Source organism: Lemur catta, chromosome 4, assembly GCF_020740605.2.
Source record: "Lemur catta isolate mLemCat1 chromosome 4, mLemCat1.pri, whole genome shotgun sequence".
NCBI lineage: Eukaryota > Metazoa > Chordata > Mammalia > Primates > Lemuridae > Lemur > Lemur catta.
The window spans coordinates 7377801-7401538 of record NC_059131.1 but is presented as its reverse complement, the minus strand read 5'-3'; the positions used below and the strand labels follow the sequence as shown (position 1 = coordinate 7401538).

Below are 23738 nucleotides of genomic sequence, written 5' to 3'. Positions count from 1 at the left end.
GATCATACTTTGAAACGTACTTCCCTGAATATTTGAAAAAAAAAAAATTAGAGTTAATGTCTGAAAGGCAATTAATTGCTAAAGACTTGACGTGATTAGGAAGGATCCCACGGAAAGAGGACCAAGATACTGATGTAGTGAAAGGTATGTGCGTGCACATGCCTGGAAGGAAAAAGCTATTACACCTAGAATAGGCAAGTATTTTGGATCAAGAAGAAACAGGTCCAGTGTGTAAGTGTATAGAGACTTTGCAGGCAAATGAAAAATCTGCCAAAAAAGATCATAAAATGACTCTAAGTAACTAACTTAGTTATTAGAGGAAATGGATTCATAAGGGAAGTTATTTTTTCAATAGTACAGAAATACAGATTGAATTTTATTTTGAACATTTTTACTAAATGACATTAAAAAACACTTTAGGGGTTCATATCAGATTGCATTCTGAATCACTAATTAGAATAAGATTTGAAAACTAGCAAGCGAAGGATAAAAGATAAAGGTAACAATTTTTCCTCTGTTTTCCATAAAGATTGAAGGAAAAAAGTGAATATAAGTTGTTGCCTAGTCATATCATATTAGAGTAGACACTGATAACTACAGAAAATATATCTTTTTACAATAATGAAAATAATCATTATATTCAGGTGGAATATACACAGTAGGGGAAAATACAGACTTACAAAATTTTAGCAGAGAAACTGTCATCTTGCCAACACTTCTTATTTTTCATGTGTAGAAACTAAGGTACTAAAAGATCATAACTTGTCAAAAGTTGTGCTGTAAGCAGTAGGGCTGGGTATTATTGACTCTTAGATCAGTGCTCTTTTTACTTCATTGGCCTGTGTCTATGGTTATTCATTTCCATAGGGTTGTAATATATTTTTTGAAAAAGTTCCCTTGTAAGATGAGAAACTATAAATGGGAACAAAAAATAATTTATGTACAGGAGGAATAATGACTGTTTAGAATAAAGAGAGGGCAGAAGTTAAGTCAAAGTCCCTAGTTTTTGTCTGTCATTTTGGAAAACACCAAATGTAAACATTTGAAGTTCTGATGACCTAACTTGCAATTACTCTCTAATCTCCTACATGTTATTGATGGTGATTTTTTTTTCTTTTAAAGAGGATCTGATCTTAACAATTTTGGAGCAGTACCCCAACAAAAGAAGCTACAGGAGGAACTTTCTGACTTATCAGCAATGGAAGATGCGTTGGACGATCTAATTAAGGACTGTGCTCAGCAGCTGTTTGAGTTAACGGATGACAAAGAAAATGAAAGATATCCTTTAAGTCTATGCCTTTTTAAAATTTTTGCATCCAAAGCAAATTACTTTAGTGGGGTCAGCTTGGGGATTTGATTTATTTATTTAAGATGTAAAATATATCTTTAAAAGATAAAGTAAAACTTAGTAGTATAGTCTCAAACACACAAATAGTACATCATTGACTTTAGCTTCTTTTTGTGGTATTTAAATTCTGCATGATGACCTCAGAAGCACAGTAAGAAACCAAGGTTGATGCTGCCACTTAAAATTAAAATAGTATGGTGTTTGTTTTTATTCTTGTAGTCCGAATACTATGAAGATAGTAAAATATTTGTTGGCTTTTGTGAAATTCATGTTTTCCCTAATTTATAAACTGAGACTTATTTCCGAAACAGAGTAAAATGGTACTTAACCTGCCATTTGAATCCACAAAAGCCCAGTGTTGTTGAAGGTCGATACTGCTCTGAAGCTTAATGTGTCTGGGACCTGAGAGAGAACTTTATGTTTGTTACTGACCTTCCCTGCAGCACCCTTTGTGAGGGGGTCACTGATTCTGAGCTATTCCATACTTCAAATTTACTTTACACTCTCTACAGCAGTCAAAACTCCTATTCCCACAATATAGTTGTTTAAAAAAACAAGAAACACATTGCTATAGCCAATCAAAAACTCGGTTTAGTAAAAGAGAGAGAATGCTGGAGAAACCCAATCACTTAATTGGTAAAATTTGAGGCAACATAATAAAGATGGCTACATTCAGGTAGTAAAATGAAAAATAATTCTGGATGAGGGAAATCTGTCATACATGATAGTCCTGAGAAACTTATTCTCTTAAGTTTCTACTTTTTATAGATTTTTTTTTTTTGCCATCTTTCAATTTAGGGGATTCTTATCAAAAACACTGAGTATTTTTTCCCAAAGTTACAGTATGATCTAGCAGTGAATAGGGAATAGGGTAGGAAATTGAATTCCTTCATGAGTCTTGCTTGTGTAACAACTTGGACTTTATTAATATTTTTCTCCAGAAATTGCCATAATAATCCCAATAGTACAGTTTAAAGGAATCCTTGGCCATTATTCTAAGTGAAGTAACCCAGGAACAAGGAACCAAATTACCACATGTTCTACTTACAAGTGGGAACCAAGCAGTGGATATGCGTGGTCATAAGAGTGACTCAGTGGACATTGGAGACTCAGAATGGGGAGCTTGGGAGGGGGGTGCGGGATGAAGAATTGCCTTAGTTATAGTGTATGCTGTTCAGATGATGAGTATGTTAAAAGCCTAGACTTTTGCACTGTGCAGTTCAGCCATGTTAAAAAAACAAAAACAAACACTTATAGCCCCCTAAATCTACTTATATTTTTTAAAAAGAATTCTTTAAGCTGAGTTATAAATATTGTAAAATACTTTATAAAATCTTAAGAATTTTATATGAAATAATACAACTTACCAGTGAAATAATTTTTTACTGCTTCTGAATTTGTATCCCATAAAAACTAAAGATATTCTAACATTATGCTTTCATTAATGAGTTATAAGAGATAAATTTTCTCTGTAATAAATAGTACTCTGCTTAGAGATCCTTGACTGATTTTTACACTAGCATATGTAACATATCAAGACATTCACAGCATTCAAGCCTTCCATGAACAGATTGTTATTGCAGTTAAGGCTCCAGAAGAAACCAGACTGGATGTTCCTGCTCCTAGAGAGGTAGGTAGTCCTGCATTTTAAAAGAGATTTGAAGAGGGAGGTGGGCCTACTCCTGAGGCTGTGCTCCATTGCAGTCACGGTAACTTAATAGCTGCTATGTACATGTTAGATGTGTATCTGATACTATTCAAGGCAGTTTGCACATTTTAACATGTTTTGAGTGACACAATAAATCAAGTAGACATCATTATCATCGTCTTAAAGATGAGGAACCCAGAGCACAGAAAGATGAGTTAACTTTCTCAAAATCACACAGTAAGTAAGAGAACCAGAATTCAAAGCCAGGTAGTTTGGCCTCAAAGTTTGTTTTTAACCAATATACTTTTAATGCTTCTTAGAGGAATCACCAAGAATTGGCCTGTTTTGAAGTTGCAAAAGTAAGATCTGATCTCAGCCAAGGCTCTGGGGAATTAACTTTACTAACAAACTCATAAAAGACTAATGAATTAACTAGAACACTACATTATAAATTTAAAATGAAAAGTAAAATTTCTGTGTGAATGAAAATATTCTTAACACCTGCTAGCTGCTTAGCACATTCTTTCCCTTGCAGGAAAGTTTGTATTGAAAGATAATTGTCATCAGAAGGTTGCTTGATAAGGATGGAGTCAGAACCAAGGAATGTGGCCATTCTAGGGACAAATCATTGAGTCTGACAGCCTGGTAGACCCATCAGTGCTCAAAGTGAGGTCCTCTTCATCGCTCTGGGGATTTGCCCCCTCCAAGTGAAGAGCATCCCCCCCATCCACCTTTCCTGTCATCCCCAGCAGACCTCTGTCCAAGTGAGGCCCCATGTCACTTGACAGTGTTTCAGTTAGGAACAGCTTTCTTTCGTCTCTGTCACACTCAAATTGTGATCTCTTGGTGATGTTTCCTAGTTTTATTTGGATTTAGGTACGTTCCAAGTATCCAAGTAACATTTACATTAAATATGAGTTGTTTCACAGATTGTTGTTTTTGTTTTTTTTTAAATAGTAGCCGCTAGTCCTTCAACACATGTTTACTATGGGGCATGATAATCCATTCTGCAGTGACAGATGGGTTTTTGGTTTTTTTTCCTATGCTATCAGCTGCATCAGACTGTAATTGTTAAATCTTGCTAAGCCTTTAATCATGCTCAAGGCTTCTCTTAGAGTCCCATTTAAAGTCTGTGCACAAGGGCCCTCTTGGCCAGCCATTCTCAGCAATAGATATGTGTGCGTGCTGGCTTTGGTAGTCTGACTCCACAAAAATCTGGGGAGAGAGCCTTGGACCTGGCGTGACAGTTGGCAAACTGGCCTTTGGGTCAAATCTACCCTGCTCCTTATTTTTGTAAATAATTGTATTGGAACACAACCACATGCCCATTTGTTTAGATACTGTCTCTGACTGCTCTCACACTACGTTAGCAGAGTTTAGGAGGTTGTGACAGGGATGGTATGGCCTGCAAAGCCAGAAATACTTATTGTCTTACCCTTTACAGAAGATGTTTGCCAATCCCCTATTTAGTGGAATGTGAAGTCCTCAGCTGCCTGCCGGTTCAGGGCAACATACTGGTTTCTTTTGTTGTTTGCAAATATCTATTAAGTTGCGCAAGGTTTACTATTCAGACCTGACCTGGCCTGGCACTCTAGAAGCTGAGCACGGATGTTCTCTCGCCCACCTGTGTGCAACCAGGAAGCCATAGCAAGGATGACAGATGAGGTTCTGAGACCCTCTGAGATGCCGCAGCTCACTGAACTCACAAGAGCACAGTGAGATGTGGAGCAGGAGGGAGCAGTGGTGTCTGTAGTGTCCAGCCCAGGTCTAACCACGAAAAAGGGGAGAGAGTAGAGTTTATGTTACATTTGAACCAGCTCCCTACTAACAAAACAAAGGAATCGTAACTGTAACTATTCCTTAAGAATTTAGCTTAATTCTCAGTAGAAGCACTCAATTTCCTGATATCTTATGGAAAAAGTATTTTAATTAAATCCTTAGTAAATAAATCTGAAGCCAAAGTATGTGAAAATCACAATGAGTTAATAATAGTCCTTTGTTATGATTCTCATTTTTTTTAATGTTTTAAATTACATAAGGTATATTTTGACTTGATCTTTTTCTCTTAGTTCTTTCACCTGGACAAACGAATGGCCCTTCCAGTTATCTCGATACCTCTTCATTGGTCTGGAAATCCAAACACACCCTTAGCCTATGAAACTATAGGGTGTTCTAGAGTTCTTTGTCATCAAAACACTGATTTTCGACTCTCAAGTATGGCCTCCTTCAAGGGGTCGACTTCTTGAGTAGGAAAACAGGCTCTTGAGTGCGGAGGTGTTCGCTTGATGGCTGTGGCACCGTCACCACAGGATCGTGCAGCTCTCTTAACTGTGTGAATTGTCCAGTGGGTTAATGTGACTCCAGCTAAGAAGATGCTTTTCTCAAATGTGTGCTAGAAAGGAAACTACCAGAATTTAATTTTCAGAAAGGTTTTTTGAAATTTTTGCAGTTCTAGTGAGTGAAAAACTGTGCTTGATGAATTCTTCATTCATCTTGATGGTTCATGTGTCCTTTGCTAGGATTCTATCACAGTGCACATAAGGAGCACCAAGGGACCCATTGATGTCTACCTGTGTGAAGTGGAGCAGAGTCACATGGGTCACAAAAGGTCTGAAGGTGTCATCTCTTCATCTGAGAGCAGGCGTCCAGAACGCCCTGCGGAAGGTAAATATACCAACTTTGTGATCAGGAAATTTAAGATTCTAATGATATTTTAAGTGTATGTAATTTTATGAATGTGTTTTATGGCCTTAAGATAATTTTACTCTTCTTATCCAGAAAAAAAAAACAAGAACGACAAGGTAATTCTTACTGGAGTTTAGATATTTCTACAAACTCTGTAGTTAAACTTAGAGTTCTGTTTGGTCCCATCCCACGGTAGGCTCTGAATAGGGAGGCTTTCGGTCAAGCAGCAGCTCCATTCTCCAAAAGCCTCCCCAGTAACCTGCCCATCAGGAGACTTCCAGCGCCGGACATCTTGGAGAAGGAAAGGTGCCAGACCTACTTGATCCAGGAGTCAAACAGCCACTCAGCTCAGCCAAGAGCCCACCCTACAGCTCGGTGGATGGAGCAGGATCCTCAATTTTGCATTTCTAAGGAGCATAGCCTCCGGTCCTGCTGGGCCAGAGCAGTGGCTCCATCTAACCTTGGATCCCAGCCTGCAGCCTTGTCCAGCTACAGATCCCAAATAGTGTAATTGTGTGGCTGGGGAATACATCCTGTGACCAGCTGAGCAGAAGCCGTTGTGGTACCCGGCCAGCAACCCCACCGGACAGCAGAGCCCAGGCTGTAGTGTCACTGGACGGTGAAGCCTAGGCAGTTTTCTCACCGCACAGCAGAGCCCGGCCAGCAGCCCCACCAACATCAGAGCAAAGGCAATGGCCCAGCCAACTAGAGAACTTACAAAAAGCTCTGCCTGCCTGGGGTGGTCACCGGCTGGTCCTTCCAAAATCCCAGGCTAGTCTGAATAGGGAAGCTCTATCCCTGCCAACGAACACTTGTAAAGGCCAGAAGTGGAGGCTGTCTCCTCACATGCACAGATAACAACACAAGGAGACAAAGATATTGAATAATCAGGGAATCATGACATCCCCAAAGGAAACCAGTAAAGCCCTAATAAGGGACGGCTTTCTATATTCTCTAACAGGGGCTTTTAGGTACAAGTTTGAGTTCCTGTTTATTCTTGTGAGACTGAAAAAATTAGCCTTATGTTATTAACGTGAGCTTGACTAGGGATCTTCAATTTTTTTTTTTAAGTAGTTAGATTGTATGTTCTGTTACCTGTCTGCCTTTCAGTCCTTCACTTAGGAGAATTTCTCTCTCATGTGTCCTTTTTCAGAAGAAAATCCTCAGCAAAGTGAAGAATTGCTTGAAGTGAGCAACTGATAGCATTTAAGAATTCATGTATTGAGTTTTGTGGGGAACGTCCTACATGGGTGGATGGCTGATGCGTCAGTCTGATTCTCAGAGCAATAACGCATCCCTGCAGTGCTCTCCTCTGTTAGCGGCAGCATTAAGGCCGGTAGTACCTTTGAGTAGTTCACTACTTAGATAATTATGGTTTCCACATTTGAAAACAACTTTTTATAATTATTCACTGCTTTTTGTTAGCGAAATAGACACCCTGACACCTGAAATAACTTCATCACAAAGAGTGTTATGAAAACAGATGGTCAGGCCTGAGATGGATGTTCCTCGTGGACGCTACCCTTTCCTTCAAGGATTGTATTGTTTATCACAAAAGAAATTGCCTTACACTGGTCATGTTTGCAGTTAGCTGTTGTACATTGGATAAGTGTACACACGAATCTAAATGTGATGTCTTTGTATATATACCTGTATAATGTTATGAAATATGTCTAAGTGACACTTTTCACCCTTGTACAGCCAAAATAATGTATATATGGAAAGTAACAGACAAATTCTCTAATTTCCTTGGTATCTATAACTTATTAGAATCCTCTGGATGAGGGTTAGAGGAGAGTTTTTCCAAACTTCTACATGTAGAAGTATCATAAATGTGCTATACATTTACGTTCATGGAGTTAAAGTATTTTAATATGGTTCCCAATGCTGAAATTGGTATTGGATTGCATCTTGATTTCAAGCTGTCTACGGAGTTGTATGTCTCAGCAGAGTGGTGGCATGCCCCAAGGCTCCGGGGGCAGGTATAGAAATGCCATCAGATAATAGTTTAATTCATTGTGAGACATGAATTCAATCATGGCGAAAATTGGGAACTATTTTAAGGTTTTTTGCAAGCAGATTTTTGTAATGTTTCTGTATGCAGCCTTGCTCTTTAATCAGAGGGGTTTTACTTACCACAAGTTGTACCCCGCCCTCTCTCCAGCTCTAGTCCACATTTCCACATACCTAGCTATTTCTACCTCATTGGGTAAGTCATTTACCACTCTGTGCCTCAGTTTACTCTGTAGTTTACCATTAGACTGTGAGCTCCTTGAGGGACCTTGTCGTAATCATTGTTATATCCCAGCGCCTTGCACCGTGCCTGGCCCAGAAAAAGTGCTTAATAAATGTTTAAACAAATCTGTGAGTGGGTGAGTGAATTGTAAAATTAAACTAATAATACCTGCCTTGTCTATCATACAAGATTCTTGTACCACTTGAATTCATATTTTAAACTTCTTTGCTTTTAAAGAAAGATTTGAAGCAACTTAAAATTCAGATCATGTATAGAAGGATTTAAACTAGGAATCCGAAATCAAAGTATTAAAAACTACTGCTGAGTGTTTAGCATTCACATACCTCTGAGCTCCAGTGGCCGTCACCAGTCCCGTGCTGTGGAGCCCCGGCTCCTCCGCCGCAGTCCCTGCTGGTCTGTTTCTCTGCCCGGGGCCTGCTGACAGTGCTCCTCTCTGAATGGTTAGCCTCAAGGCTTTCCCTTACTCCCTCTGTTTTATACAAAAAGTTATTTGAAATTAGCCAAAGAAAAGCCACAGGGGGCACTGTTTATCATCATTGGACTGGTTAGTGATAATGGTGTGACAAAATAGAGAATACAGGAGAAACAGCAAGTGTAGGGTAAAAGTCAGTTACATTTTGGACACGCTTGATAAAAGAAATTTAGGTAACTATGCATATGTAGGTCAGGTGTTCAAAAGAAAGATCTGAACTCTGTAGCAGATTTGGCAGTTGTCAGTTTATATGTGATGCTTTAAACCCTGAGAATAGGTGAGGTCATCTAATGAGAGTATAGCAGGAGAAGAGAGGCCCAAGGGCATCTGTATTTAAGGGGACATACAGAAGAAAAAGCCTTTCCTAAAAAGGAATGAGAGGAAAAGCTAAAGAAGGTAGTGTCCCAAAAACCAACAAAAAGGCTTTGCCAAAAGTGATAGCATCATTTCTGAGCAGCAGTTCCTTGTGAAATGTGACAGATGTTCTACTTTACAAATTGTTCTTAACATAAAATGAGATCATGTAAGCAAAAAGCTTTGTAAATTGTAGATGTGTTATATAAATGAAGTATCTCTCAAGTCACTCCATCTTCTGGTGTTTGGTCTCTTCTTTTTAAAAGCGCTAGAATAAGCATCCCATGCGCTCCTTTCTGAGCTCTTCCTCACTGCATCGCACCTCACTGTCCCATCTCTCCGTACGTACACCACGGCTGACGTTCACGTGTGCTGCTTTCCTTCAGAAACCGTGAGTGGTCCCACGTGTCCTGCCCACCTAGGTCCAGACTCTTGCTGTGGAAGGCCTGCAGGCCAGCCTCAGCCTCGGTCTCGGGTCTGGTCTTGTTACCTGCCTTGCAAGTCTTCAACCCAAACCAAACTGGTCTTATCGCTGTGCCTGAAATGCACATTGCACTTTCCCAACTTTCAGCCTTTGCTCTTACCCTCCTTCCTGGGATTACCTTCCTCTTCTCTGTGTTTCAGATTCAGCACCTGGGCCACACCCTTCCCCCCACCTAACTCCCATCCCGCGTATGATCTGTACAGGGCACTTGGTGTAGACGTCATTTATCCTCTTCAGTTGCTGCTGAGTTCCCAACTGGCATTACGTGCTATCAAAGTGTAGGGATCATATCTAACATGTATATATTTCCCATATTCGTGTAGTGCTCCATAAGTCTTTGCTGGTTGATAAGAAAAGTGACCTGACTACATTCAAGCTAACTCCCAGGAATAAAAAAAAAAAAAAAAAACCCTGACTTTTCAAAAACACAAAACAACAGACTGAATTTGCACTGAAAAAATATTGTTCTGCTAATTTTGCATTTTGTGAAAAGTTACAGCACATCTAATTGTCCCTCACCTCAGCAAAAGATGAACACCTTTGTGCTGTTGTCCAGAGGGAGCCTTTAAACTTGAGAGTTATGACCCTTTGTGTCCCTCCCTTTTGAGCTGTTTTGGCCCCAGGGACACTGGCATGGAGTTGGATGCCCAAAGTCAACAAGCGAATGATGGTGCCGATGAAGCATTGAGGGGCTTTCTCTCATACATGAGTGTTAAGTTGTGTCTCAAAATCTCAGGAATATGTCACTTGATTATTTAACAATTAAAAATGAAAATCAAAAACAATTCATTGTACTATGTTGTTTCAGAATTGGCTCTTGAATTCCATTAGCGATTGGCTTAGCCCACCCTCCAGCGGCCCTGCCCAGCCATGCCAGGTGTTAGCTTAGGATGAAGGCAGTGCCTTCTGGCTTTATCTTCTGCTCTCGCAGCTTCTCTGACCACTGAAGACAGACCTGGCACCTTGTTGGCTGTAGGCCCCATTGTCGCTGTAGTTGGGTGGGAAAGGGACGATGTTTGGGGCTTTCAGCCTGGCCTGTGGGAGTGAAAAACAGGGGACAGGAGAGGGAAAGAAGAAAGGGGACAAGATGTGAAGAAGTGACAATGGGAGAAGTGAGGAAAAGTAATGGGCAATGGGTGTCCTCGTGGCCAGAGGAGAGGCCCCAGACCAGAAGTCTCCAAGGTGAGATTCCCAGGGCAGAGGGCTGCAGCTAACCTTAAAGAAACTACCACTTGTCAAGTTTTGATGTAGTACCAGGGAAGGATGTCCTCCAGGATATGGAAAGGCTACCAGAACCTTCCATGTGCCTACTGAGGCTGGATTTTTCTTCACATACTTAAACAAAAAGAACATACCACAACAGAATGAATGCAGAAGCAGATAACGAAAATTCGTGTGTCTTCTATTCAATCAGACAATAAAGAGATTTGTGAAAATGCAAAATAATGTCCTTCCTTGCTAATTGTTTTTGTCTTAGAAAATGTAGTTATTTTTCATCAAAATATAAATTTTTTTGTTTACTTTGCAGTACTTTAAATATCAGTTGACAGAATATGTGTGAACAAAAGCTTTTTGGGGTCTTCAATTTTTTAGAGTTTAAAGAGATCCTGAGACCAGACAGTTTGAGAACTGTTATACTAGCTTATTCTACCCAAGGGCTGGTAAGTATGGGGCAGTCCTCCTCCTCTTGAGAGAGCTGAAGGGTTCATAGGTCTTGGCCTCAGGAGGTGCGCGCGCGCACGCGCACACACACACACACACACACACACACACACACACACACAGACACAGACACCCACAAACAATGTACTCTCTCCAAACACCCACAGTGACTCTAAGGATAAACAAATGGACTTCACGCAGTGGCCAGCTACTGTAAAAAAAGAAAATGTAGCTTGACTCCAATGGCTTAAATTTTGCTCACTGAGGCTTTCTAGTGCTTATTCTTCACTTCCAGTGAAAGTAGTTGGACCCCACCAGTCATTCACATTTTTAGCTAATGTTTGTGAAATTACAGGCTGTAGGAAAAGTGACTCACTGTAACAAAAGAGGAGCATTTTCAGAATAACTGTGGTTCCCATGTAGAGAAACGTTGATGAGAGTAACACTCTTGGCCTCAATCACCCCTTGAAAAGAAAAAGGGGTGGTGTCTCTGAGTTTGGAAAAGGGAACTGGAAACTAAAGGCTCAGTCCCTTCAGGGTTTCCTCTCTGGGAATTCCCTGCTATGGAAATACACTCCCAAGAGGGGGCTGTGCAGCTGTGCAGTTATGCCAATTGTTCTCAACTGGGGGAAATTTTGTTCTCCAGGGGACCTTTGGCAGTGTCTGGAGACAATTTTGCTCATTGTGACTGGAGTGCTACTAGCATCTAGGGATAAAGGACAGGGAGGCTGCTAAACGTGATCACAAGGTGAACCCACACAACAGTTATCCAGTCCAAAGTGTCAATAGTGTTGAGGTTGCAAAAACCAAAGTTATGTCAGTAACAATGGCAGGTAATCCATCCACTTCAAGAGTGAAGTGTTAACAAGCCCTTTTGTCCACCAAGCTAAGGCTACATCCCCAATCAGATTTATCAGAAATAGCAGGGAAATTCTGACCTCTGTCTCAGACTTCTATGTCTATTGGTTGATTCTGAACACTGGAAGGAGAAGAGAGAGATTACTTACTGGAAACACAAGTCATAACAGACTTTGCATTGGGGCCCCATATGAGTAAGGATTAAATTCAGCTGTAAGTAATAGAAAAAAAATAATTGTGGCTTAAACAAGATAGGAAATTTATTTCTTTCTTACATATAGGAAGTCCAGAGATAGTTCGGAGTTGGAATTGCTCCCCAAGAGGTCAGGAACCAGGGTTCCTTCTAGATAGCTATTCTTCATGCTTGGCTTCCGTTCCCAAGGTCACTTTCAAATCCAAGGAAGCTGCCAGAGCCCAGCCATATGTCTACATACTAGCCAGCAGGAAGGATGGAGAAAGAGGAAAAGGGTACACATCTCTCCTTAAGGACACTTCCAGCAAGTTGTGACCTCACCTTAACTAACATCCTGTGGTCACAGCTGAGACACTTAGAGTTAAAAATGTAATCTTTTGAGGTGAGGGGAAGCCATGTGCTCAGCTAACAGCCAGGAGTTCCACTGCTATTGAAGAAGGGAAGAATAGATACAGGGTATGATGGATACTTGTGTGTTTACCAAGATCTGGGCACCAGAAGACTGAACCTCTTGGTGAGACCACGTGACTAGTTCTAGCCAGTTGGCTATGAGGGGAAGTGATGTGAAAAAAACTGCAGTCCCCAGTAGCTCTTCCTTGCTGCAGCAACCAGGAATGCCACAGGTTCCAGAAGATGCACCTACAAGGCTCTGGAGCCTCCCTTGACCTAGATCCCTGAAAGACTGTGTGAAATCGAGCCTCTGTCCATCTACCTGCAACAAGAAATCTGTCAAAGCATTGAAATTGATTTAAAATTAACTTGTTACTGCAACATAACCCAGCCTATCTTGACTAATACGTTTGGGAACAACTAGCAATCTCTGCTACAGGTCAGTAAGTAAAACAGTAATGCAGTCAAAACAGCTTCACACCAAACCAGTGTCATAGATACCTTTGGCACTCCTGGAACTGCTGTCAGTTGCTTATGATGGACAAAACTGAAATATTACTCACTCAATAAAAAGTGATTCTGTGAATCCATTTGTTCACTACTAGTGTAATGGGAGTCTAACACAAATTTATGTAATGATTGCCAACTAGCAGAGAATTAATTATTCAGATTGCTTTCAATTAAGCAGATACTGCTAGATAACAGCATTGATTTTATTTTTTTGTTGTCTTAAAATTTTATTATTTTATTTTTGAGAGATAGCATCCAAGTTGGTAAATGGGAAATCAGTTGTTCCTTAGATGCTATGTTTTGTCACGTGGTTTGAACTGTATAGATACAAATGAGCCTCACCAAAGTACAACTATCTTCCTCATTTCCCTTATTGGAATTAGTGCAGGACTTTGCTGTAGCGATTTATGTCTCCTTCATCCCCAAGGTCACTTTACGTTCTCTTTGTGACTGTTGTCAGTCAGTGCGTGTGCCGAGGAAAAAGCATCACCTAGTTCTCCTCTATTTATAGCCTGAACCTATGGTGAGAGGAGTGAAAACCTTACAGTCTTTTTCAAACCTGGCAGTGGTATCTACAAAGGTGACAACTTCAAATGTTCATACCGTCCTGAAAGTTCGTGCCAAGAATGCAAGCCCACTGGTCTTTAAGCTGAGCGTGTTTCAACACAGAACCACGCCGCTCACAGATGAAGCGGCTGTGTGGTTAAGGCTGGGGAGTGTTCCCGAACATTTCTGTAGCATTTCAGTCATGCAGCACAGCACCTACGTTGCCGTGTGGGTGGAAAGAAAAGAAAACCATCCACCCTACATGTCATTAGTAACCAAGTTATTTTGCATATTTCTTCTAGAATTCTAGGTGTCCCCAAAGACAGCTGGAAAACTAAGGAACATAGCAAAATCGATGGAGGAAAATTATTTTCAGATTTATCCCAAGTTGTATGGGGTTTGTTTCCTTTAAGTCTCAGTGGAGACTATAATCAATTTATTTATAAAGATAAAAATTTAATCTGAATCAAAAAGTGTTAAGTTTTACTAATCTTTGTGTTCTTCTTTATTCTCCAGGAAGTTAATAAGCCTGTCTGATGCATCACTGTTTCTTTACACTAAAAAGTGCATGAGTCTTCAGAAATCTGCCCTTGATTTAAATGAGACTGTCCATGCTGGGAGCAGGGACAAATGAAGAGCACGTGGCATCGCAGTTGCGCTGCATGGTGCTCACCTCAGTCAGGACAGACCCAGAATCCCAGTCAGTGGATGTGGGTTATCTTAAAACTTTTCAATATTTTTAAGCTTTAGTAACAGAGGGATGATGTCACTTTTAAAAAGCTGAATGTAACAATCATTGGAAATTGTAAGACATATTAAGTAATACATTTTATGTCCAATAAAGATTAATTGCAGGGCTGTATAAAATAATGAAATTTTTAGAGTCCCTTCTGTAGACCAAGCTCTGTTATGGGCATTTGAGAGACAGAAATAAATACGGTCTATTCCCTACCTTTAACTGCAGTTGCGAGGATGCCAGCAAACAAAAAACCATCTACCATGCCATGGGAGCTGAGGCCCAACAGAGGAGAAAGTAGGAGTGAGAATGGAGTGGCCGATGCATTGAAGCTAGGACTTGAAGGATGATAGAAATCCTCCCAGGCAGACCAAGGGGAAGACCAGGTGAGGAGACAATATGCACAAAGACAAAGAAGCAGCAAAGTGTGCAGGGAGAGGCTCCGTGGGCTGAAGTAGTGGTTTTCAAACTTCTGACTATGACCCACAGTGAAAAAGACAAGACATCGTTTCCACTGCACATGCAAATATTTCTCACAACACTTACCTAACTTCCCTGCAGTGTACTCCTCTATTTATTCCATTTCATTTAAAAGACAACAATGTAAAGAACTAATCAGTCACAAGCTGCAGTGTGGAAAGCATGGTGCTAGAGCTTCCAGAACTCTCCAGTTCCTATAAGATAAGGAGTTGTGGTGTTGGTGGTGGTGGTGATTATTTAACAGGTCAGTGATGTGGTCAGAATTGTATTTTAGAGAGACAGCTGCAGAGTAATGTAGTGAAAGAGTGTTAAACTTAGAGTCAGGAAGATTGGGATCTGTTCATTCATACAACAAATATATGCTGCACATTTTGCAAGTGCCAGATACACAGACAAACAATGTCTCACCAACTAGATGGTCAAGGACTGTTAGGGATTGATCTTCTGGCAGTAAGACCGTAAGTCCTCTGCTTAACCTCACTGAGCCTCGGGTTTACCACCTGTTTAAAGTGTTGGGGGAGGGGGGGCAGGTGAGGAGGGGAGACAGGGTCTGGCTTAAAATAAGCATTCGGTAAATGTCAGATTTCTCCCTCCTAGTGTGGAGAGTGGCTTGAGAGGAGAAGTGACTGGTGCAAGGAAACAGATTATTTTTATTTTCTGGTTCAGCCATTTTAGAAAATGTATAGATTATATTGAAGTTATTGACAAGGATGTTTTGCTTTTTAAAACTTTGGTTAAATTTCAAAAAGTGGTTTAGAATTGCTTCAAAGCACCATAGTGTTGTTATATGAAGATTAAACTAGTTGATATTTTTAAGTACTTACTTTTAAGGTATTTTTAATGTGCAGAGCCTGGCATATAGTAAATACTACATAAATACATGATAAATTAAAAAATCTAACAGAAATAAGGCTGGTCTGAACTCTGTTTAGGCTGTGGTTGTAATTGCGTTTTACTTGGAATCTTACATTAAGCCATCACAGTGTTTTTTTACATGCTAGAGGGGACGTTGCCTGTTTGAGAGGATCCTTGACTGGTCTGTGTGCTAGCACAGGTATCTGTATCATTCAGGCCCTCTGTGAACAAATTGTTGTTGCAATGAAAACTCCAGCCAAAACCAAGTGAGTTTCCAACTCCCAGAGAAGTAGATAGTGATTCACGGGTTTTAAGGAAGTGAGAAATTTTTAACACATTTGCTGTTAATTTCCTAATGTAGCCACTGTGCTGCTGTCTTCAGGAATAAGTGTCAAAAGGGTCTAACTGAGCTGTCCTTATCTGCATATCAGTTCTATTAAGCTCATTTTATTTTTTTTTAATTTTTTGTTAGGTTTTAAGTACTTTATGTACAAAGTTCTTACTAATACAACTGCTTTTAAAATATGACAAAGGGTCATCTACTATTCTCAGAAGTGGCAAATATGTGGCATAGAAAAAGTCTATAGTCAGTTAAACTATTAAAGCATATCATTGATAATTAAGTGACAATTAAATGTTTGCAGTACTCCCTAACAAGTAGGAAATAAAAATGCATTTATTTATAGGATAAATATAAATGCATGATTATTGATTATTTTGAATTACTGACTATATAAAAAGGCTATTGTGAAAGATAACATCAAGCTAAAGAATGTTTATACCTTTTATACAGCCCATTTTATTTTATTCTGAGACAAGATCTCACTGTCACCTGGGGAGAGTGCAGTGGCACCGTCATAGCTCACTGCAACTTCAAACTCCTGGGTTCAAATGATCCTCCTGCATCAGCCTCCCAAGTAGCTGGGACTATAAGCATGAGCTACCACACCCAGATAATTTTTAAAGTTTTTTTGTAGAGACAGGATCTCGCCATGTTGCCTAGGCTGATCTCAAGCTCCTGGCCTTCACCTTGGCCTCCCAAAGTGCTGGGATTACAGACGTGAGCCATGGTGCCTGGCCAAGCCGTTTTATAAGTAACATAATGCCCAAGAGGTGGGTATGTTGGATCCGGTTTTGTGGTTAATTAGTACACTTTGCTGTGACTGTACTGTCCTTGAGGGTGTGTCTTTGTGTGCTGAGCCTGCTGTGGCTATACCTGTAGTCCTGCCAGGGCGAGGCAGCACCTAAACTATGTCGAGGCTTCTGTACATGCCCACGGCTTTTCTCAGCTGCGCTTAAAGCGTGGGCATGCAGGCCCTCCTGCCAGCCATTCTCAGGCGCGGCGAAGGCTCGGGTATGTCACTCCGTAGTCTGGGAGGCAGCCACCGGAAGGACCTGCAGACCTACTCCAGTGTGAGGCCTGCCGTTGACTGCTTTAGAAATCTCCACTTGAAGTGGACCTAAAACTACAGCCCAGCAGGTGAGCTGAATGCAGACGTTCTTAGGTCTGTGTGTCTAAAAGGGGAGCCTGTTCGTGGAATGACAGAGGAGGATTTGGGACTGTTCTTCATCTCACTGCAAGTCACTCTGTTGACAGGTGGCAGAGGCATGGCACAGCCCGAGGAATGGCATCCATGGGGTGTGGTCCAGTCCTAACAGCCTGAACTGGGGCAGGGCACAGGGGCCGGCATCATTTCCAATTACAAAGCTGCTGTTTGGGGGCTTATAACATTGTCATCTTGATAATGACACAAAGTGAGCCTGCCCCAAAAGCTGTTTCCATTCCTGCAATAGAGAAAACAACAGAAAATGTGGGAAGGAGTGGTCGTATGGTGTGAAGAAAATGACGAAAGTAGGCCCTCCATTAAGAATGGATGGTGCAATCCTTGGCTTGGTGTAATTCCCAAAGGGAAAATGTCCCTTTCTAAATAATTTTAAGGAGAAGTCATACTTCAGGTTTTTAAAGTAGTCATGCCTCACTTAACGATGGGGATGCATTCTGACAAATGTGTTGTTAGGCAATTTTGTGGTTGTATGAAAACCAGAGTGTACTTACCCACCTAGATGGTAGAGCCTACTACACACGTAGGCCATGTGGTGTAGCCCACTGTTCCTATGCTGCAAACCTGTACCGCGTGTCACTGTACTGAATGCTGTTGGCAGCTGTAACACAATGGTGAGTATTTATGCATCTGAACTTATCTAAACATAGACAAGTTACAGGGAAAAGATGGTACTATAATCCTATAGGAGCACTGTTGTATATGGTCCATCGTCAACCAAGATGTCGTCATGTGACGCATGACTCTAATTACAGGGAAATGAAAGTCTGACACTGAAACACATACTCATCTTAGTTATCATGTTTAGGCCACTCGAAGGTAATAATAACTTACTAATTACATGGAGTTAAAACAATATGCATTATACTGAATTGATCTCTTCCTTTTGTGTCAGAAAACATTCTTGGTTGGCCTAATATTCCCAAAAACCACATGAAGATGAAAACAAATGAAACATCATTTTGGTACTTTGGTCTCAACAAGTCTCTTGTTTCTCACAAATATATGAATTTCAGTGATTCTTGAGACTGAATTTCCAATACATACAGGACAAAAAACTTTGTATGGACTTTGATTTTGGTTTTAACTCTTATTCTAAAAACTTCCATCATCCACTGTGGTAGCCACTAGTCACGTGTGGCTATTTAAATCTAAACTATAATTAATTTAAATGAAATAAAATTTAAAATTTAATTCCTGAGCTGCATTAACCACCTCTCCAGCGCCCAGTAGCCATATGTGATTGTCAGCTGCCACACTGGACAGCACAGAGAACATTTTTGTCATACAGAAAGTTCTAGTAAACAATACTGCTATCAAGTTTTACTATAGCACCCCCCAAAAAAGGTGACCACATTGTAACTAAGCTTTACCAATTACATTTCATTATTTAAAATATTTAATCAGAAATGTTTTGGTGTCAAAGATTAATTATAGTGATTTTAATCAGACATTAAGGTATCAAAATAGTTACTCTGATTTATGTAGGCACAGTTATAAATAAAGCATTTTAGCAATTAATTTGATAGTGTTGACAAATATGGAATGCATGTAGGTCACATATGTATTCAACACTTAGCTTGCTGTTTGACTGAGTGTGATTGATTGACAACATTGAGGAGGTGGAGTTTTGAGTGTTCAGATCTTGACACCACGTGACCGGGTAAGTCTATCATATCACAGGAGTCATGACCACTACACTGACATTATTTTTTCTAAATCTCTACTCTTGTTTGCTCAAAAGAAGAAAAAAAGGAAATTTCATGATCACTATGTATCATGAGATGGAAAGAATATAAATTAAAACGTTGAGAAACAAAACTTTGCCCATCCCTGTAAGAGAAACAAACCAGTTAATCATTTCTCTCACCTGTATTGATACCTCATTGATCTTTTCCCAGGACGTGTCACTGTCCACATAGAGAACACACAGGGTCAATTAGCGTTTGTGTGGGAAGAAACAGGCCAGGGCCACCGAGCTGGAAGACTGTGGGGCTTCTTAATGGAAAACATCTCTAAGACACTTTGATCAAAGTAAATATAAAAGGATTTAACATGATTATGAAACCCTAATGTTATCGCTTTATTCTAATTATAAAAGCAACACATGGTTGTAGCAGAAAATTTGGAAAATGCGAAGAAGTATAATCATGTTTCTTCCTAGTTTCATTTCTATCCATATATACTTACATACATAGTTGAAACATGTAAAATAAAATTTTCTGTCAGAATGATGAGCTTTTGAACTCAGAAAGTTCAAAATAGGAAAAAAAGTATCACTTTATACTCTACAACTTTATACTCTTACAAGAAAAATGTTTTGAAAATTTCCGTAAGTAATAAACATTTTTAAACCAAGCCACAAATGTATTAATTGATACCAATACCTTATTCTTCCAACATAAATTGTTGCAGATAGTCTCTGTTATGCAGGACCATCTATCCTAAGATTATATAAAATTCCATGTATTAGGGCCAGGTGTGATAGCTCACACCTGTAATCCTAGCCCTCTGGGAGGCTGAGGGGGGGAAGATATTTCTTTTTTTTTTTTTTTTTTTTGTGAGAGAGAGTCTCACTCTGTTGCCTAGGCTACAGTGTTGTGGCGTCAGCCTAGCTCACAGCAACCTCAAACTCCTGGGCTTAAGTGATCCTCCTGCCTCAGCCTCCCGAGTAGCTAGGACTACAGGCATGCGCCACCACGCCCGGCTAATTTTTTTTACATATATATTTTTAGTTGTCCAGCTAATTTCTTTCTATTTTTTTAGTAGAGATGGGGTCTCGCTCTTGCTCATGCTGGTCTCGAACTCCTGAGCTCAAACGATCCGCCCGACTCGGCCTCCCAGAGTGCTAGGATTACAGGCGTGAGCCACCGCACCTGGCTGAGTAAGATTTCTTGAGCTCAGGAGTTCAAGACGAGCCTGAGCAAAAGTGAGACCCCGTCTCTACTAAAAATAGTAAAATTATCCGGGTGTTGTGGTGCCTATAGTCCCAGCTACTCAGGAGGCTGAGGCAGGAGGATCACTTGACCCCAGGAGTTTGAGGTTGCAGTGAGCTATGATGGTGCCATGGCACTCTACCTGGGGAGACAGAGTGAGACTCTGTCTCAGGAAAAAAAAAAATATCTACATATTAGACCTTAGCTCTGAAAGAAATCAAATAATGGTTATGGAGTAGATTTTAGGACATGATTGGAAAGAGGTACAAGAGGTACTGGAAACTTCTTGTGGTGATGGAGATGTTCTATATGTTGTTATGGGCAGTGATTACATGAATGTATCCAATTGCCAAACTCATTAAACTGTACATTTAAGATCTGTGCATTTTATTTATTGTAATTAATAATTCAATTAATAAAAAACCTTTAACCTTACTACCACTTACAATTACTCCAAAGAAAATTAAATACTTAGGTATACACTTAACAAAACACGTACAAGATCTATATACTGAAAATTACCAAATGCCAATGAAAGAAATCAAAGAATACCTAAATAAATGGAGAGATATCTTGTGTTCATGATTGGAAGATTCAACATAGTAAAGATGTCAGTTCTTTCCAAATCAATCTGTAGGTTTAATGCAATTCCTATCAAAATTTCAGCAAAGTTTTTTGTAGATATAGACAAGCTTATTCTAAAATTTATACAGAAAGGCACATGCCCTAAAATAGCTAAATTATCTTGAAAAAGAATAATAAAGTAGAAGGACTCATCCTATCTACTATTATATAGTAACCAGGACAATGTGGTATTGCGAAGGAATAGACACAGAGATCAGTGGAAAAGAATTGAGAACATAGAAATAGGCCCATCCAAGTATGCGCAACTGATTTTTGAAAAAAATACAAAAACAATTTAATGGAGGAAGAATAGCCTTTTCAGCAAATGGTATTGGAGCAACTGGATGTCCATAGGGCAAAAAAAAAATGGGCCTGTACCTAAATCTCACACCTAATACAAAAATTAACTCAAAACAGATCATGGTCTTATATGTAAAATATAAAACTTTTAGGAAAAAATAGAATAAAATCTTCAGGATCTAGGGATAGGCAGAATTCTTATATGTGACACACCAAACACAATCTATGTAAGGGAAAAATGGATACATTGGACCTCATCAAAATTAAAAAGTTTGCTCTGCAAAAACCTGTGTGAAAAGGATGCAAAGACAAGCTACAGACTGGAGAAAGTATTTGCAAGCCACATATACAACAAACAAACAATATCTGGACTAGATAAAACAAATTCTTAAAACTCAGCAGTTAAGAAAAAAACAATCTGACTAAAAAGTGGGCAAAAAACACGAACAGATTATTTCACCAAGGAGGATATACAGATAGTAAATAAGCACATGAAAAGGAGTTTAAGGTCATTAGTGTTACAAAAATGCAAATTAAAACCACAATAGTTTTAATCACTTCATACCTATCAGAATGGCTAACATTTAAAAAGGGGCAAAACCGACTATTAGGGGGGATGCAGGAAAAGTGGATTGCTTATTCATTGCTGTTGGGTATGTAAAATGGTGCAAACACTCCAGAAACCAGTTCTCAGTTTTATATAAAACAAAGAAACAATACACTAAACAGGCAAGTTTATAAAACTAAGCAGGCAAGTTCCATCAGACCCAACAATTACACTCTTCATGGGTATTTATCCCACAAAGGCAAAAACTTGTGCTCACACAAAAACCTATGCATGAATGTTCGTAACTGCTGTATTTGTAACAGCCAAAACTTGGAAACAACTGGATGTCATTCAAAGAATGAATAAGCACCCCACAGTACGTCCATACCAGGGAATACCATGCAGCAATAAACAGGGACAAACTATTGATAGACTCAACAGCTTGGATGGATCTCCAGAGAACTCCACTGAGTGAAAAAAAAACCAATCCCAAAAGATCACAAATTATGGTTCTATTTATATAACATTCTTGAAATAACAACATTATAGAAATGGAGAACAGATTAGTGGTTGTCTGGGGCCAGGGCCGGCGTGGGAGTGAGCTAAGTGTTGCTGTCAATAAAAGAGCAACCTAAGAGATGTCTGTGGTGATGGAATTGTCCTGTATTTTGACTGTATCAGTGTCAGTATCCTGGCTGTGACATCGTCCTGCAATTTGCTGACTTTACCACTGGGGAACCTGGCTGAAGGGTACACAGGAGCCCTCCATGTTGTTTCTTTTTTTTTTTTTTTTTTTTTTTTTTTTGAGACAGAGTCTCGCTGTGTTGCCCGGGCTAGAGTGAGTGCCGTGGCGTCAGCCTTGCTCACAGCAACCTCAAACTCCTGGGCTTAAGCGATCCTACTGCCTCAGCCTCCCGAGTAGCTGGGACTACAGGCATGCGCCACCATGCCCGGCTAATTTTTTCTATATATATATATTTTAGTTGGCCAGATAATTTGTTTCTATTTTTTTAGTAGAGACGGGGTCTCGCTCTTGCTGAGGCTGGTCTCGAACTCCTGACCTCGAGCAATCCACCCGCCTCGGCCTCCCAGAGTGCTAGGATTACAGGCGTGAGCCACCGCGCCCGGCTGTTTCTTACTACAGCATGTGAATCGGCAATTCTATGTAAATAAAACATTGAATCAGAAAAAATGTTAAGTTATTCCACATTAGAGTCTCTCTTTCAGATTTTCACTTGCATCTTCAAACCTTCCTCCAAACCACTGTTCTTCTTACCCTCATAGGAACTTAATGTGTGAGTGATAAAAATCGACCATTTCCGTCAACTTAGTGTTTTTCTGTACTTCTTTCCATCTGTCTAAATACAGATTGCTGTGTTTTTGTTGTTGTCTGCAGAGCTAAATCATAAAATGGCTGAACAGACAGCAAAAAGGAAGGAAAAAAAGACTCTTTCAAAGGAGAAAAAATAAAATAATCAGTAAATATTGCAAAAAAGGTTTTTTTAAAAGCTTACCCTACTCACCCTGCCCCCACGACCTCCCCCGTCACAGACAACCATTCTACCGATGGAGATAATTTTGCTGGAGAAGAACATTTCACCAGTTCAGAAAAAGCATCTGTCATTTTGTTATCCTTGCCCTCGGTGACTCTTCGCACTCCTTTGCCTGTTCATAACTGTATGCGGTAACAGAAAATGAAGACATGATAATTGGATGACTGAAGAAGAAAGCTTCAGACTCCTCTCCTGAACGAGTGAGGATTTGCGACTGGATTCCGCCCAAGCAGGAGCAGGAAATATAAGTGGATGAGTTGGCGGAATGAATACCACGCGGGAAGAAAGACACCAGCCCTGGAGACAGGCTCAGACCGGTTTGAAATCCATACATTGAACTGATTTCCCGTTTTGTGAAATAGTTTGTACACTGGCTATTCCCTAAATGCCTCCTGGTTGACTTGTGTGGTACTATTAAGATAAAGATGTGTTAGTGGTGAAAAAACATCAGACCCAAAAGAAATATTGAAATGTTGCTGAGTTAAAAGCCTTTTAAATGTGTTTCCATCTGACATATGGCTGCTTACTCCGTCATATAATCTGGTGAGGGAAAGTAAAGACCACGACACGGACTTGCTAATTAAAACAAGGCAGCATGTTGCTTAGTGCTTGTCAGCTTTCTGAAGAAGCTGAACATCACATCCAGTGCTTTGCAAAATTCTTTCAGATCCTCTAATGATAGCTTTAGCAAAAAATGTCATCACGATCCAACTCAGTCGTCTGTAGACAGGCTCATTT

At 40.0% G+C, this 23738-nt stretch overlaps 1 protein-coding gene across 6 annotated transcripts in view; it reads left to right on the top strand.

The window, feature by feature from the left end:
* The window catches only part of E2F6 (E2F transcription factor 6), a 37787-nt gene that overhangs the window by 11947 nt on the left and 2102 nt on the right, over positions 1-23738 (top strand). The window contains exons 4-8 of one of the 6 annotated variants that reach the window (XM_045549048.1): positions 1123-1278; positions 2864-2978; positions 5516-5660; positions 14372-14529; positions 22844-22895. In XM_045549048.1, the coding sequence (XP_045405004.1) occupies positions 1123-1278; positions 2864-2978; positions 5516-5660; positions 14372-14493 (538 nt within the window). In that variant the 3' untranslated portion in view covers positions 14494-14529; positions 22844-22895. Of the gene's footprint in view, positions 1-1122; positions 1279-2863; positions 2979-5515; positions 5661-5877; positions 8999-9030; positions 10680-14371; positions 14530-22843; positions 22896-23738 lie in introns of those variants that run through there. The other 5 variants (XM_045549047.1, XM_045549051.1, XM_045549049.1 and 2 more) reach the window with 5 other exon arrangements.